This window comes from Gymnoscopelus braueri, assembly GCF_963280865.1.
Source record: "Gymnoscopelus braueri genome assembly, chromosome: 1".
In the NCBI taxonomy this organism is placed as follows: domain Eukaryota; kingdom Metazoa; phylum Chordata; class Actinopteri; order Myctophiformes; family Myctophidae; genus Gymnoscopelus; species Gymnoscopelus braueri.
Genome location: NC_137603.1, coordinates 32,080,295 through 32,097,641, shown reverse-complemented (window position 1 = coordinate 32,097,641; position 17,347 = coordinate 32,080,295). Strand labels below are relative to the sequence as shown.

The window sequence follows — 17,347 nt, the reverse complement described above, 5'->3', positions numbered from 1 at the left end:
ACCGGAACCACTGCCTACCGGTCCACTGGTCATCAAATTATTGGCTTAGGAATTGGACAAAAACAAAAAAATATCCATGAATTCAAGTCTCCATGGGGTGACTAATCGATAGAAAAAAAAAAAATATTTTTTTGGGTGAACTATCCCTTTAAGTAAAATTATCAATACTGCAATGTACAAATACTCTGTTACAAGTAAAAGTCCGGAATTCAAATGAACTTGAGTAAAAGTACAAAAGTGTTGGTATAAAAATGTACTTAAAGTACCGAAAGTAGAAAGTAGCCTACTCATTATGCAGAAGGTTCCATTTCACAAGTGTTCCAATATAAAAATCTTTTGAAAATAGCAGATCTACAAGCTCAAAACGCATCGCGACACATTGTGAGCTTTAGCTCGGCTATTTTCACATTGAGTAAATGTACTTGACTTTCCACCACTGCTCACGCACACACTCATGCACGCCCACATGCCCGCACACACACAGCTTTAGAATAATGCTGTGGATTTTACTGTGAACAGCACAACACTTCGAATGAAAGCCTAATTACATTATTATCATCATCAACATTATGTTTGGGGGCTACGGATGGAAATGAGCTCTATGTTAAATCTGGTATACTTACACATAATCATGACTATGTTACTCGTAATCATATTAAGTGTTCATTCATTTGCACTGTCCCTGCCAAATAAAACAATTACGTAAAGTTAACAGTCAATTAAACGTCTTCATGATCGATATGCAGAAACACAAACCTCAGCATCAACTTACAAATCGAACCCTGTATATCTCATCAGTTTCAACATACCACCTTGGCTCATGTTTCCATCCTGCCCTTTACAAACATCCATTCACTTAATCAACTAGGGCCATAACATTGATTTTCCCCACACACATTAGAATGAAAGCATTCCCATTTCACAGTATGATGAGCAAACTATCTATTCAAACAGTCAGGAGGTTAGCTCTTATAGCAGAGGTGGACAACCATGTCTTTTGCGAGCCTCAGAGTCGATCACTGGATGGTTTGAAAAGTAGTATTTCCCCCCTAAAAATAGCAGATCTACAAGCTCACAACGTGTCGCGATGTGAACCGTTGTAAGCTTGTAGATCGGCTATATTTGAAGAGAATATGTATACAATAGGGCCCTCAATTTACCTGGATTCAGTTTCCCATATTGGGAAATATAGGAAACTGCTAAATCACTCTTTGCTTGATTCACTATCCCATACTGAGTGATTCATTCTAAACATTTATATATTTTTTAACAGCATCACATTTGTACTGAGTGGGTGTAACACATTAACAAGCAAGGGTTGGGCTGGGGTTAGAGTGACCCAAGTGTAAATGTAAGTGTAAGTGTAAAACACTTTGAGCATAATTCACATTTTGTTAGTCTGTTTAGAAAGGGCAGTCGGTGGGTGGTTTTGTTTAAATTGCATTAAACGGGAGGTTGTAGTAGGTAAAACATTGTTTAACAACTAATTTTCCATTTCCTGACCCTCATAAAAGATTTCTTAGTTTGATATAATGCATTTCCCTGTGGTCCTTTTATGCTTCTTGAGCAATTTCCCACCGTAAAATTGTCTATTATATACTTCTTCGGAGTCTCAGCTTGACATCAATATATGATTTGCTGTAATAGTTTGTTTCTATAATAATATTGTGTCTTTCTTCCTTCAGGTTGTGTCAAGATGGGATTTTTTTGCCCTTTGCTGCCTACTCTGTTGCCACCAAAAATCAGCATTATTGTATTTCATTCATTTTTATTTCATTTCATTCATCTATATTATTATGTTACGCACTGGAGGGCATAAGCTCTCCTCGCCTATTGCGAGGTGATTTTGAGAATCAGCGCAGACGGAGGTTATTGCAGTCTGCAGGGCATTTTTATGTGAACGATAGCTCACATTAACGCTTAAGAATGAATGTTAGCAATGTGAAATGCGTCGATTATTGATTCACGTTAAATGTGAGGTCCATTCTTTAGATAAGTTAGATTTTAGCCCCTGGCTAAAGGAATGTATCATTTTGTAATATATCGACTCTGTTGGGTGGAAACCTCATTATGTCCAAAACGGTTGTTTTCAGGATTAAAATAAAAAAAATGCAAAAATAGCAGATCTACAAGCTCGAAACGCGTAGCTTCACGCCGCGTTTCGAGCTTGTAGATCTGCAATTTGTTATGCTTTTGTGTGACACTGTAGTATGATCAAGTAGGGTGTTACTTTACAAAAAAAGTTAAAATATGGAGATAAGAGGTTTCTGCCCGACAGCAACGATATATTTTGAAGTGGGCTTGCTGACCCTGCTCTGGAGCAGCTTGGTTAACACCAACTTTTCAAGATTAGGTGCAAAGATGTCTGAAAACATGACCAGTTTAGTAGAAATGTCACCCTACTAGCTCCGTGGGCTAGTGCCTATAATTCTTTATTCCACAATTCAGCTGACCATGTTTTGTATCTTCCCTGCGTTGAGTATTTGCATGTATTGATCGATCTTCTACTCCACTACATCTCAGAGGCAAATATTGTACTTTTTACTGACCACTATATCATGCACCTAAGCAATATTTTATCTACAAGCTCTCAATGAGTACTTTTACTATTTTGATGCCAATCCTTTTGTACTCTTTTTTTGTACCTTTTGAATGTAGGCATTATACTTTTAATGTATATTTTTATAGTTTGGCATTATAACTTTTACTCAAGTGAAAATCTGAGTACTTCAGCCACGACTGAAAACATCTCAAGTCACTGTTATAATATCCAGGGTCCCGCTGAACTAGGTTTGCCCAGTTCAATTTGCTAATGCTTACATCTATTTTTTGTCTTCTTCTTAAAATCTCACCTCCCAAATATGCAATTTATTTCCCATGCAGCTGCATTTTTATTATCATTTGATCTCTGTTTGTAGGGAGTTGCTTCTATGTTTTATTCATTAGTGTAAATGTACTGAACCAACAGCGGTATTAATCAATGTAGAGGCAAAACATTAGGCCTTCAAGAAATGTGCTGTCTCAAACAAAACAGTGTAATAACAGCGTGGCTTCGCTCCGCAATTGAAAAGGCTTTCAAACGCTAGATATATCTATAAATCCACAGAATCTCTGAGAGAGAGAGAGAGAGAGAGAAAGAGAGAGAGAGAGAGAGAGAGAGAGAGAGAGAGAGAGAGAGAGAGAGAGAGAGAGAGAGTGAGAGAGTGTGTGCGTGTCTCTGTCTGTCTGTCTGTCTGTCTGTCTGTCTGTCTGTCTGTCTGTCTGTCATTCCTGTATCTCGAGAACCGTTCAACCAATCGACTTAAAACGTGTGTTTTAACTTCAATGTAGTAACTTTAATTAGTATTTGTGACATGTCCTAGTGAAAGAGGAGCTGTGTGCATCTCAGCCAATCGCAGCGATGGGATTGGGGTTGAACTGCACCAGAAACATTCCACCTCCAGACAGCGGCTATTATGCTTGTCTTTTAAGCAGCTATGAGCACCTCATTTTGGTGTGCCAAGTAACCATGAGGTGCTGGAGGTCAAGTTTCTGTTACATCATTGACTACTCCTCAACTCAAAAGGATTCAGAAACAGATTTTACAGTGTAAAAATACAGTACTTTTGCAGAGACCGCGCCCCTTCTCGGGGGCATGGGCTCCATTGTAAGCCTTTGCAATTTGATCTAAACTAGTTGATTATGATTTGACAACACTATCCAAAAATTTTGTTGATTATTATTTCCAACAAGCGGTCAATATTCTGAGCATTTCTATACTAAGTAAATCTTTTTTCGATGAGCATTTTTATTTGTGTGTAACTATAGCGCATGCTCCATGCTGACGTCACGCCAGATTACTTCCACATTCCGCACGTCTTGTTGACATCTTTCTTCAATCGATGATTGGATAATGTTACATACGTTATATGCGATTATATCACAATGCGACGCGTTGTGAGCTTGTAGATCGGCTATTTTCAATAGCCTAGGTATAAAGTAGGGCTAAAGTGGTTAATGTATGTTTTATAATATAATAATTTATACCTGCAAAGTAACTAGTAACTAAAGTCTTCAAATAATTGTAGTGGAGTAAAAGTACAATATTTGCCCTACTGAAAACTGGAAATACTCCAGTAAAGTAAAAGTACCTCAAAATTGTACTTAAGTACAGTACATGAGTAAATGTACTTAGTTACTTTACACCACTGCTGAGGAGCTGTGAGCGAGGAGGGATACACAAAGAGCAGCCTTTCCCTGAAGATTTTTCAGCTCAACGCCAGGACGTTAATTACTCCACCCCTACATCTGGCAAATTAAGGCGAGAACACGGGAGCCTAAATTAGGCTATGTTTATTTCATCCACAAACCCGTTTTGTTATGTCATAGATCTCATTAACAGCACCCTCCTAACATTTGTGTACTGCTATATTTATGGGATGTACATGTGTGTTAGAAAAGGTTGAGGTAACAACATTCACGTTGTTATTTAAGTGAAATAATGTGTTTCAGTGTGACAGTGGCTTGGAGGGGCGGGTTGGGGTGGGGGGGTTGCTAAAGCAGTTACAGTATGCAGTGTGGGGGTTGCATAAATTAACAATAAGAAAATGCATGAATTAATAAGATGTCTAGAACGGTGTGTGTGTGTGTGTGGGGGGGTATGTGTGTGTGTGTGTGTGTGTGTGTGTGTGTGTGTGTGTGTGTGTGTGTGTGTGTGTGTGTGTGTGTGTGCGCGCGCTTGTGTGTGTGTGCACGCTGCATGTGCGTGTGTGTGTGAGAGAGAGGGAGGGGGAGGGGGAGGGAGAGAGAGAGAGAGAGAGAGAGAGAGAGAGAGAGAGTGAGAGAGAGAGAGAGAGAAGAGAGAGAGAGAGAGAGAGAGAGAGAGAGAGAGAGAGAGAGAGAGAGAGAGAGAGAGAGAGAGAGAGAGAGAGAGAGAGAGAGAGAGAGTTGGTTAAGCGGTCAGTTATGATTTTTATACATGGCATTGCATGCTTTATGTATGTAGAACAGTGAAGAGAGTAGGGGTTAGGGAAATATCTATTCACTGGTATCACAATTTTTCTTTTACAATTCTGTAAGGATTTTTTTTATATGCCTGTATCTATATAATTCAATTAATTCAGCTTTTATTGTTGCTAACTTTAAGTAGCATGATGTCATGTCTGCATTTAAAGAAACAAAGCTGAGGCGGAGAAAGCAGAAAATAGCCTGCAACCCCACGTTCAAAACGAAACAATGTAACCACTTTGGGTTTCACACATTGCCAGGAAAAGCAGAGCTAGACTAGAGCTACAGCCGCATGCAAACTCTATCATAGACAGGTATTTTACTGTGGTAATACAACCAACATAAGTACCCATATCTTGCTCGACACCACCCAGAGCTAACACTAAATGAGTTAGCCAAATGAGCTGCAGCATGCCAATGGACCCTGAGGGAACATTGTATAAACTACCCAGTGGTTCAGAGTTAAGCAAAATGCAGCACAACGCCAATTGCTCATTATCTCCTAAGACCTTCTTCCATATACAGCAAGTAACTAAGTAAGTAACCAATGGTTCCCGAGCCATGTGGCCCATAGGGGCAGGACGAGCTTATCTCCCGTTTCTGTAGCGTGAGGCGACTTGATGTACAAGTACACCCCCCCGGCCATGATGCTAGTATGTCGCAGGGACTTAGGCCTACCCCCCAATCCAACCCTTGATGCTGAGTGCCAAGCAGGGAGGCATTGGGTGCCATTTTTTATAGTCTTTGGCATGACCTGGTTGGGGAATTGAACCCCAACCTCCCAATCTCAGGGCGGACACTCTAACCACAGTTAGCATGGTGGAAAATACAGGTGTGAGATGTGAGAGGTCAGGTTTTTGTCCTTTCACATCCTCCTGACCAGAGCTTTACACAAGAATCCCAGACGATGCAGTCAATATCTGTAGCAGCTCAATTAACTACATGTCAAAGTGTTACAGTACGTGCACACCCTCAACCTGGCCTCACAGCATGCTCTAAAGCTGTTGCGTGATTATTCGGACAGGTACAGTACGACGCATGAGTGGGATTTTCCACAGAAGCGCCAAAGGACTCTTTGTTTCGGAGCAAAAAAAGTTGCTGGAGCTCCCCGAGCGCAGACTGGTAATAGAATGTATCAACAAGGTGGAACAGTACGGATGACAGTTGAACGTTTCCTCTATTATTTTACACTTATTATCACATGATGAATATGATAAGTAAAACACTTTGCTTTGCTAGTAGCACATAAACTATCAAATAAGTCAGACATGTCCAAAGTCCTGCTTGGGGGCAAAATACTATTGATATTGCACTGTAGTTAAATAGAATAGTTGTAATGTTTGTATGCTGTATGTTACTTTGTTATAGTCCGACGATACAGTATGTATGACTGGAGATGCAGTCGGCTAAGGTATTTTCACATTTTCTTTGATATAAGTTTTGACACCCCTGAAATAAGTAGAATGGTGTCAAAGATCGTATGCGTATTTGTCGTACCACAGGGTTTCATTTGTTGTGCCCTGTAGGAAAAAAAAAACTACCCTCCTGTGCACCGGCAGAATTATGTGGGTACACTTTTGGGGATTCCAGGCAGGCACCAGCACCCTGTCAGCATTTGACGGGGCAGAGGAGGTGAAAAAGGTACACAGTACTTTGTCACTGTCTGGAAAAAAAACGTTGGACTGGTGGAAAGAACACCGTCCTGATTAGTGGTTAACCCTCTCCTGGTCAAGCCTGCTAAGCAGTACGTGTGTGTACCAGGAACAAGTGTCTCTGTTGAGCGTGAGCGTGTGCTTTACAGCTACAGTATATTATGTGTGTACGCCCATCTCTGCCACCCTCGGTGGGGACCCTCGACCTACGGGGGGAGTCAGGCTCTCCAGGTGTCTCTTGACCTCCAGAGTGCCAGGCTCTCCAGGCAAACCTGTGTACCCTTATTGTTCCAACATAACGGCTACATTTCGTCCTTGACGAAATGTAGCCGTTTTGCTCGTTTTGATCTATAAGCTCAAATCGAGCCGCTTCGCAACCGCGTTTCGAGCTTCTACATCTGCAATTTTGTATACTTTTGTGTGACGCTGTAGTATGATCAAGTAAGGCGTTAATTTACGAAAAAACACAAAAAGTTAAAATGTGGAGATAAGAGGTTTCTGCCCGACAGCAACTAGATAGAAATGACAGTAGATACTTATTAGCATACTCGCATTTATCATCAGAGATATTTTCTGGATTGCTATGGTAGTTAAGATAAGATATAAGATCTTTATTGATCCCGCAAGGGAAATGCAGTCACCAGAGGTAGCACAGCAGTTAAGATACAGTTACAGAGCAAGTACTGTACATAACACTCCCAAAAGAAACACTATCAGTAAGGAACAATCCCAAAAGAAACACCATCAGTAAGGAACAATAGTATACAACAGTGTCCTCAACAAAGCTTGCATTATGCAGGACAAAATAAATAACAATAATGCACACAGTAACCATGTCAGATAGTGTCATTACTTTGATGAGCTGGTGTTACTTCAGAGGTAATTGGACTGTTGGCCCAGCAAAGCGGCCATCATAGTGTGCCTCATGGCTAACGGCACTTCCTCTTGGGGTAGATGAATCTATCACCCCACCTCCCCAAATCTCCATGTGGTTTTGCTGATGCTGGGTTAGAGAGAGCTTTAAGAGTGGATGATCAGCAAGCAGTGTCCAAAACCCCATTGTGAGTGTTTTGAATATGCAAGCTTATGACTCATTAAAGTGTAATAAATGCTGATGAAGCTAGCTTTGCTTGCTGCTGAAACTTTCGTTTCCTCTAATGCCTTAATAAATTACTGGCACCGGAGCTACGAGTGTGCAGCTACTTTTATATATATTTTTTTATCATTAAACTTTAATACCAAGGAAAATGTCAGACAAATGAATCAACTGTGGAACATGCCACACTTGATAGATGTTGATGGGCCGTTATGTATTAAGAGTAATGTGTTGACAGTTTCTGTAATGATGTTGAATATTCACACAAGTTTATGATGCCAAACAGCGGAAAAATGAGCCTGTGGAACACTGACTTATAGTGACTGCAGATGTGAAAGCTGCATGAATTGATTGTTTGTGTACACACAAAAAGATAAGGTTTCTTAAATGGTTCTTTAAAAGCCTATATGGTTCCTTCTACAAAAAACCTTTCTGATGGTTCTTTGAGGCACAAATAGCAGATCTACAGAAAAAGGAGTGGGCCAAATATAGAGCCCTGGTTGATGAAGTATATAGGGTTTAAGGCAATGGTCACTCAGTGGTTCGCGTCGAGGACCCCCAAGTTGACACATATTAGGCCACACAGACCCCCATAAAAAAATAAGCCATGCAGGGACTCCACCATTTGAATTTCTTGCAGGGGTCCCAATCAACACTGTAATATCATCATCATCAGTCTTAATTTAACTCAGAGAGTGTGCAAAATGGAACCAAATGGACCCGTTAGGGTCCATTTGGTTCCATTTGTACACTCTCAGAGTTACAGGCACATAAGGGTCAATTTGGTTACAAACTATTACTTTGGCTGGGGACCCCCTGGAACCCCCTCAGGGACCCCTGGGGGTCCCCGGACCCCACTTTGAGAACCACTGGTTTAAGGAGTGGTTAAGTGGTTATGGATTCTTTAAAGAACCTTGGTCTGAAAAGGTTCTTTCTTGAACAAAAAAAATGGTTCCTCTATAATGGCATCACTCTGAAGAACCAGTTTCGGTTTCCAGGCCTTTAATTTTTCTGCATGTATCTGCTGTCTACTGTCTAGGCAGCGCACACACAGTTATTGTAATAATACATGGAATAAAGCAAAATAAAATCTATGTTGCTGCTGTTCTGTTCTACATGCGACCAACCAGTTGAAGAAATCACAGATTGAGGCTTTAACCGTCGCTTTTATGACATTTCTGAGACCATTCATACATGTTTATGGAAGATGCTCCTAAACACGTATGTATTCATCCACCTACAGAACAAACATGGGTAAATTCCCCTTCTACAGCACTGCCACCCAAGTGTGGAATGCCCTGACCCAGTCCCTTAAAACATGTGGTTCACTGGCTTCCTTTAAAACAGCCCTGAAAATTCACCTTTCAGGAGGCCAAAGGGGGAGGTAGTTATCACTTCTCCCTTAGACAGGCGATCACCCCCCCCCCCCCCTTTACCCCCATATATTTGTGATGATATAGAATTTTGGTGTTATTTTTTATATGTTGATGAATTGAATACATATAGGATGGGATCCTATATGTATTCAATTCATCAACATATAAAAAAATATGGAAACAAGACCGCAAGGGCTTTTTTGGTGTTATCCTTTTAGACCAAGTGTTTGACTGTGCTTGTGCTGTTTTGCATTTCTGTCTAAGAAAATATTCAATTAATCAATTCTATCACTAGTTGGACCACTTCAAAGACTCTTTGAAGTGGCCATGCTTTCAAGGCATTGCTTTCAAAGAAGACACGCTGGCTTCTATGGAATCCAAATGACTGTCAATCAGTCATGGGCGACTGAGAACTTGAATCTATGTAATAACAATGCCACTGACCTGTAATGGTGATCTTGGCGGACCACTTGGAGGTCCCCTCCAGCACGGCCTGCTTGGCTCCTTTCAGGTTGGTGGAGAAGTCCTCCTTGGAGGCCTGGAACATGTCCTGGATCAACTCGAACACCTCGGGACGGTTCTTCTCTCTGATCTTCATGCGCTCCTTCATGGCCATGATGATGTTCTGCGTCTTGTCCTCTGCGCCGTGCTTGGAGCTCTTCTCCACCGCCCCTTAAAACCCATTCAAAACCGGGGAAGCATCTGTGTCACTTCAGATTTTAGCCAAAAACAACATACATTTTTCAAAATATCTCTTAGGATTTAGAACAGTGGTTCTCAAAAATAACGGATGTACAAGCTCACAGCGCGTCACTTTGTGCCGCGCTGTGAGCTTGTACATCTGCTATTATTTTATTTTAATGTTTGAACATTTTTTTATCATTTGGATTTTTTAAATAACAAATCTTCTCTTCTGGGGTCCCTGGCACATAACATTTTCAGATGGGGGGGGGGTCCGCGGCCAAATACATATCAATTTGGGGGTTCTTGGCACGTAAAAAGTTTGAGAACCACTGATTTAGAAGGCGTTTGTAGAATCAGCCTCAAGTCTTAATGGATAAAAAACTAAACAAGAAAAAAAAAAAAAATCCAATTTACAGGGTGGATAACAGGGGCCTGGGTGAAAGTAGTTTGGCATGCAGCGTCAGCTATAAAGTGTAGATGAGCAAGCAAGTCAGTATAACCCCCATGCAGAGGTGCACCGATCGCTCACTACTACTATAGGCCTGGGTCATAAGATAGTAAGATTAGTAAATTGCTTTGATAAGCAACTATCCCTCCCTGCACATTTGGACAGAGAAACACAAAGAACAGGAGAATGTTCCTAAAAAATAACACAAATCCCCCAGAGCTGATGGTGTGTGTTGCTGTGCGAGTATATAATGGGCAGTGGTGGTGTAAAAAGCACTACGTTTATTTACTTAAGTACAAGTATGAATACCACAATGTGGAAATACAAGTTCGGTATTCAAAATGCACTTGAGTAAAAGTACAAAAGTATTGGCATCAAACTATACTTAAAGTACCGAAAGTAAAAGTACTCATTATGCAAAATGACCAATTTCACGCTTTTTAATATTTGCCTGTAGTGGACTGAGTAGAAGTAAAAGTATTGAAAATTGGAAATGCTCCAGTAAAGTGAAAACACCTCAAAACTGCACTTAAGTACAGTACTTGAGTAAATGTACTTGGTTACTTTCCACCACTGCATATGGGCTATAGGAGGAATCTAACACATTGTGTGTGCATAATAATATGTGAGAGAGAAGTCAAGAGAGGGACATGTGCCAGTTATTCCTGGTCCTCCTGTGTCTAATCAAGTTATCATCCGCCATCTCTCCAGTGGGTTCACGTTGCACAGATTGAATTGAGATTTAATATGAACCGGCATCTGGAATTAAAAGCAAACGCATTTTTACAGCAGCCAGAGTGTAGCTAATCCAGTTAAGGTGTGAGAGGATTGCCGTGAGCATCGCCCTGGAACCCGCGTGACACTCGAGCTGCTTTTAGTCAGTGCTGTGACAGGGTGGTGTATGGTGTGCCTGACTGAAGATGCTGCTTTGAGATTCAGCCACGAGCAATTAAACTAGTGGTGTAAATGCACCGTAACTCACAGACGTCACTGGAAGGGGAACGCACGCAGCGGTGGAAAAGGTACTCGGATTGTTTTACTCAAGTGAAAGTATCGATACTACAATAAAGAAATACTCTGTTACAAGTATAAAGCCCGGAATTCAAAATGTACTTGAGTTAAAAGTGCAGAAGTATTGGCATCAAAATGTACTTAAAGTACCAAAAGTAAAAAATACACATTATGCAGAATGTCCCATTTCAAGTTTTCAAATGTATTAACATCTTATGAAAATAGCCGATCTACAAGCTCACAATGTGTCGCATCGCAACGCATTGTGAGCTTGTAGATCGGCTATTTTCAAATGGCCGAAATGTATATAGGGCTGAAGTGGTTAATGCATGTTTTGTAATAACAATCAAAATCTACAATATAACTAGTAACTAAAGTTTTCAAAGAATTGTGGTGGAGTAAAAGTATAATATTAACCTCTGAGATGTAGTGGAGTAGAAGTAAAAGTACTGGAAATTGGAAATACTCAAGTAAAGTACAGATACCTCAAAATTGTACTTAAGTACTGTACAGTACTTGAGTACATGTACTTAGTTACTTTCCACCACTGAACGCACATTATACGCAAAGCCCCATAACATTACGTTCGCTTGATGTTCTTTGTAGCACATTCATTTTTTTACATGTTTTCAACAGAACAATATGACCTCTGGCTGAACTGACAGCCAGAGGTATCGTCTCTGTAATGTACGGTTTCGTGCATTCGCATTTAACACAATACTAATCGTGGGAATCCAAATTAGTGCCTAATCACTGTGTCGGACCCCATAATTGGCCTGGCAACTGAATCCTGGCAGATCTATCCTCTCCGCTTTCCAATCATCTGTCTAAAACTCTAAATGAAGAGAACGCAATAAAAAGTGCACCGGCCGGCGGCCACCCCCCTTTTTTTTGGAAGGAGAAGCCTTATAGAGGTACAGTAAAATGAGATGGAGAGAGAATGAACGTATCACAAGAGATGGAGAGGGAATGAACGCGACGCGTTGTGAGCTTGTAGATCTGCTATTTTCAAACATTTTTGTACTTTTACTTTTGGTACTTTAGTACATTTTGATACCAATACTTTTGTACTTTTACTCAAGTAGATTTTGAATTCCGGACTTTTACTTTTGGTACTTTAGTACATTTTGATACCAATACTTTTGTACTTTTACTCAAGTAGATTTTGAATTCCGGACTTTTACTTGTAACAGAGTACTTCTACATTGCAGAATTGATACTTTCGTAACACTTGCTATGCATACCATGTCTATAATGCCTTATAAACATACTTATACTGTACTACATTATAATCTGCTTATAACACTGTATACTGTCATTATAAGTCGCTACAAGTGGTCATTTGTTGGTTTAAAACATTATAGACACAATTATAATAGTTGACCTTATAAGTCATTATAGAATGCTTTATAATGTGTTATGATTTTTTATAAAGCATTATGAGCATTCATGAGTTCTTATAGCCTAACTATACTTATACAGTGTTATAATACAGATTATAATACATTATAAGTATGTTTATAATGCATCATAGACATGGGATGCATAGCAAGTGTTACGGATACTTTTACGCAAGTAAAACATTTCAGCACTTTTTCCACCTTTGGTACAGTAGTGTGAGCTCGGGCAAAATGCGCCCGTGTAGTGCCGTCTCCTTACTTTGTAGACAGTCGGCGTTGAGCAGGTCCTGGCACTTCTCGTGGCATTTGACGCGGCACTCCGAGCAGCACATGCCTTGGCGGGCGATGCCCCACAGCAGGCCCTCGCACTCATGGCAGTAGGTGGGCGCCGTGGCCGTCCACACCTCAAAGTTGTGGGGGGTGGTGGAGGAGATGGGGTAGATGAGGGCCTGGAGGGTCTTCTTAAAGACGTGTTGTTTCTGTGAAGAAAAAATAACATGGAGACGGGTGGAGAGGTGAGTTTTAGGTTGGCGGCCGTATAGCTCAGTGCGTATAAGAGGTAATCAGAAGGTCAGCGATCCTCCTCCTCCTTCTCCTCCTCCTCCTCCTCCTCCTCCCCCCGGCACGACAAATATGTGTCCATGTGTCCATAAGCAAGGCATATACCCAGAACAACAGACCTCCACCCGCCCTGAGCACCCATCGTGACCTAGCCTGGTTCCAGACAAATCTGCCAATGGAAAAAGAAAAAGCCCTCTGCTACGCAGTGATATTAGTCTGGCCATGCCAGGCTAACCGTGACCATCTGAGCAGCAGTCATCAGCTGGGTGAAACTGATTTTCCCCCACTGGATTGATAAAGGTAGAGAGTAGGTGAGAGTGAGAGAGAGTGAGAGAGTGAGAGAGAGAGAAAGAGAGAGAGAGAGAGAGAGAGAGAGAGAGAGAGAGACAGAGAGAGAGAGAGAGAGAGAGAGAGAGAGAGAGAGAGAGAGAAAGGCAGTGGAACAGATGAGAGAACAACAGAAATGAAGACAGAAAGTTGGTATCATGGGGAAAAACTGAAAGAAAGAAAGAAAGAAAGAGCAGGAATAATGAAAATGATGATAAGACGAAGCCTGAATCTGGTGGTGGGTTCTCTCTAAGGACAAGGAACCTGTAGAAAAATCTGTTTTAACGCTATCAGATGAGGCCCCGACACACAAACGCAGCACTTTGATTGCTTTTTCACGGACGCTCACTAAGATCTGGAGACAGAGATTAGAAAAGAAAAAGAAAAAAAGCCGGGGCAATATTCTTGCATCCGCTGAGGGGAGCAGGAAAAGCCAGATGTCATAAAACAAACTTTTACAGTAGTTCTAAAGTATGGCACGGCTCTCAGCGGACCTAATTCAAAATGATATGTGCGTCTGCATTCTTAGTGGAACGATATTTACGATTCGTACACTCCATCTAGAGAGGGATGGCAGTTATCGAAGTACTCCCCCCCCACCTCGCAACCCCACCTTGTATTATCCATCCATCAGCAAAGCGGGATTTTCCAAACAATTCCCTCTTGTGGGCGGTTTACTCCTCTCTTAAACCATTAAGACTGGGAACGCATATATACTGTGTCATATTAGATTTATTTTTAGCTATAATGATTATTTTATACTTTTGGCTATTCAAAAATAGCAGATATACAAGCTCTGCTATTTTTTTTTTTATCATGAAAATGTGTGCAAAATCTGCAAATCTTTGAATGTATATATATATTTTTTTAAAGCAAACAATAAACTCAAATCTTTGCTTTTGGGCGATTCTACAAATGTCTTCTAAATCCGGAAAAAATAATTAGGAGATTTTTTTTTGCTATAATCAGTGGTTCACAAACTTTTTCATGTCAAGGACCCCCCCAAAATGATATATATTTGGCCGCAGCGCAGACCCCCATCTCAAAATATGTTGTTCCAGGGACCCCCACCAGAAGCAAAGATTTGAGTTTAAACTGTATATATATAAAGATTTGCACACATTTTCACGATAGTTAAAAAAAAAAAATGAAGATCCACAAGCTCGTAGCGCGGCACTCGGTGCTGCGCTATGAGCTTGTAGATCTGCTATTTTTTTTTAAAGCCAAAGAAATCTAAAGTGACCCAGGTGCGTTCTCGGATCGAACGGGTTAAGCCGAACGTATATATATACAGCATGATGAGTTCATGAGGATGATCATGAACAGTGCAGGTCAGCCGCATGAAGAGTAAATCAGTGTTACGTTGTATTAGGTCCAGATTAACAGCCTGCCCCCCCTAGTCTGCTGGCTTTGTTCACGGTGAGTGGTTTACTGTCAAAAGCCTCTCAAAACTGAATACTACTCCACTCCGGTATATACAGGCCCTGTCTGGCCTGACTGCTTACTGTAAAGGGAAGCCTCTTCAAACTGAATGCTTTACTGAGCCGGTCTCGCTGAATAACGGGCCGGGATTTGCCAATTCTTGATGGGAGAATCGATGGGCGCAGTAAATAAGGCTTTTACAGTGTGCGTTGTCCAGATGGAAAGAGAGAGAGACACAGGGGGAGAGAAAGAGAGAGAGAGAGAGAGAGAGAGAGGGGAGGGGGTACAGCCCACAGCAGTGTTCTCTTCTATCGAGTTCTTCCACTCCTCTTCACTTCTGTTACAACCCCCTTTCTCAAGCCCCATGTGTGCTGACAATGAATTACAGCTGAACAGCACTGCTGGATCCCAAAGAAGACTACACACATACACACACGCACACTTACGCACACATGCACGGCTGCACGCACGCACGCACGCACGCAGTCGCACACACACACACACATTATACATAACTGCACACAAAACACAGAGATGATTAAATGACACCAGATGACAAGGCGAGGGGACAATCTAACAGTGTGGGACCGTGGATGGTCTCTGCTCTGAGCCGCCGTGGCGTGCCCTATGAATACAGGACAAGGACCTTTAATGAGATATCCAGAGAGAGAGAGAGAGAGAGAGAGAGAGAGAGAGTGAGAGAGAGATAGATGGAGTCAGACTAACGGGGTAAATGACTTCTCTTTTAATCTAGGGAAGATGAGACGAAGCAGATGTACTGCCCCCCCATGCCAGGAAGCCCTTTGCACCAGATTTAAATGTCTCTAATACAACCCTGCAGGACATGCGCTGACAAACCTTTCCACGAGTTAAGACATCGTCGCTGTCGGGCAGAAACCTCCTATCTCCATGTTTTAACCGTTTGTATTTTTTCGTAAATTAATGCCCCACTTGGTCATACTACTAACAGCGTCACACAAAAGCATCCAAAAAAGCAGATCTACAAGCTCGAAAAGTGGCTTTTATTTGAATCGTGAAAAGTAACAGTATTGGACATATGAGGTTTCCACGATTTGACGGCATTCTGAAAATCCCCTGCCTCTTCTCTGGTCATTTTTCTCTCTCACAGACACCCTTCAATTTTCATGAAATTAAAAACAGAAAAACCTGTTCCTGTGGATGTAATGGATTTTCTACCTGTTGGCAAATCGATTTAATCTATACACAATTGATCAATGGATTAGTAATCGATCCATCCTCATTATATGCGAAAAGCTTTAAAAAAAAACATTCTTAGCATATCTACATGCTCACAACGTTTCGCACTGGCGCGCTGTGAGCCGGTAGATCTGCTATTTTCACTATTTTTGCACGACACTGTTGTGCAACGAAGTATAAGATAGGGCTTAAGCGGTTAATCGATTCATAAAAATGTATTAATGGAAAAAGTTATCAATAGAATAGTCACTAAGAAAATAATTGATAGTTGCAGCCCTATTCTAAACTCTTTGCAGTGATTAAAACCAGCCTCAAGCTTTGGCTAAATTCAGCACAAATACTGTATGTCACCGCCAATGAATGCCTTGTTTTTTTTTTTTTCTTAAATTTTTATCCCACGATTTTGTAACCCTATTTTTTACACCCAGTGCCAATTGTCTATGTGATCCTGGGCACTACCTTCCCTCTGCCAACCTAGGGAGGCCAGGGCCGAGCTCATGCCTCCTTCAATGCATGAGAGCCAACTGACCTTCTTGTCACCTGACAGGGGAGAGTTTCCCTGGTTAGACGTAGCGCGTGGAAGGAACACGTTATTCCAACCAGTTCCCTTCCCCTCCATCAGGCACCCCGGCTGGCCAGGGGGAGGCAGTATAGTGACCAGGATTACTGTATGTTTTTGTGAGGGTACCTACCCTAGGAGACACGGGGAGAACATGCAAACTCCACACAGAAAGGCCCTTTCGCCAACCCCACCTAGGGTATGGGCACTGATGACGCGGAGGAGAGAACACGCCCCCAGCGCCCACAGCGTCCCCTGCGGGAATCGAACCCAGGACCTTCTAGCTGTGAGGCGACAGCGCTACCGAATGCGCCACCGTGCCCCCTTATGAATGCCTTGTTTTGACTGTATTTGTCATAATTGATTCTATTATCTCCCACTGATGGACTGTTATGTAGTGTGTTGTTGAATTCTGTAGTGCACTTGCTGTTATGTGTTTGTTTTCTTTGACTACCTGCTCAGGGACAACAGACGTGAAATGAGCTACTAGCTAACTGGGGTGCAATTACTTTTTAATTGAGCTTTCTCAATCACTGTCTCCCTCACTAAACAGACCAAAAACAATCATATGAATGTTGCTAAACTCGTTCTTTTCACCGTATAATAG

General features: G+C 41.5%; 1 protein-coding gene across 1 annotated transcript in view; it reads right to left on the bottom strand.

The window, feature by feature from the left end:
- LOC308105796 (protein unc-13 homolog C-like) overlaps positions 1-17,347 on the bottom strand; it is a gene marked incomplete at its 5' end in the record, with an annotated part of 229,949 nt that overhangs the window by 178,508 nt on the left and 34,094 nt on the right. The window contains 2 exons of the mRNA XM_080456721.1: positions 9,555-9,782; positions 12,913-13,132. Of these exons, the coding sequence (XP_080312847.1) occupies positions 9,555-9,782; positions 12,913-13,132 (448 nt within the window). The remainder of the gene's footprint in view (positions 1-9,554; positions 9,783-12,912; positions 13,133-17,347) is intronic.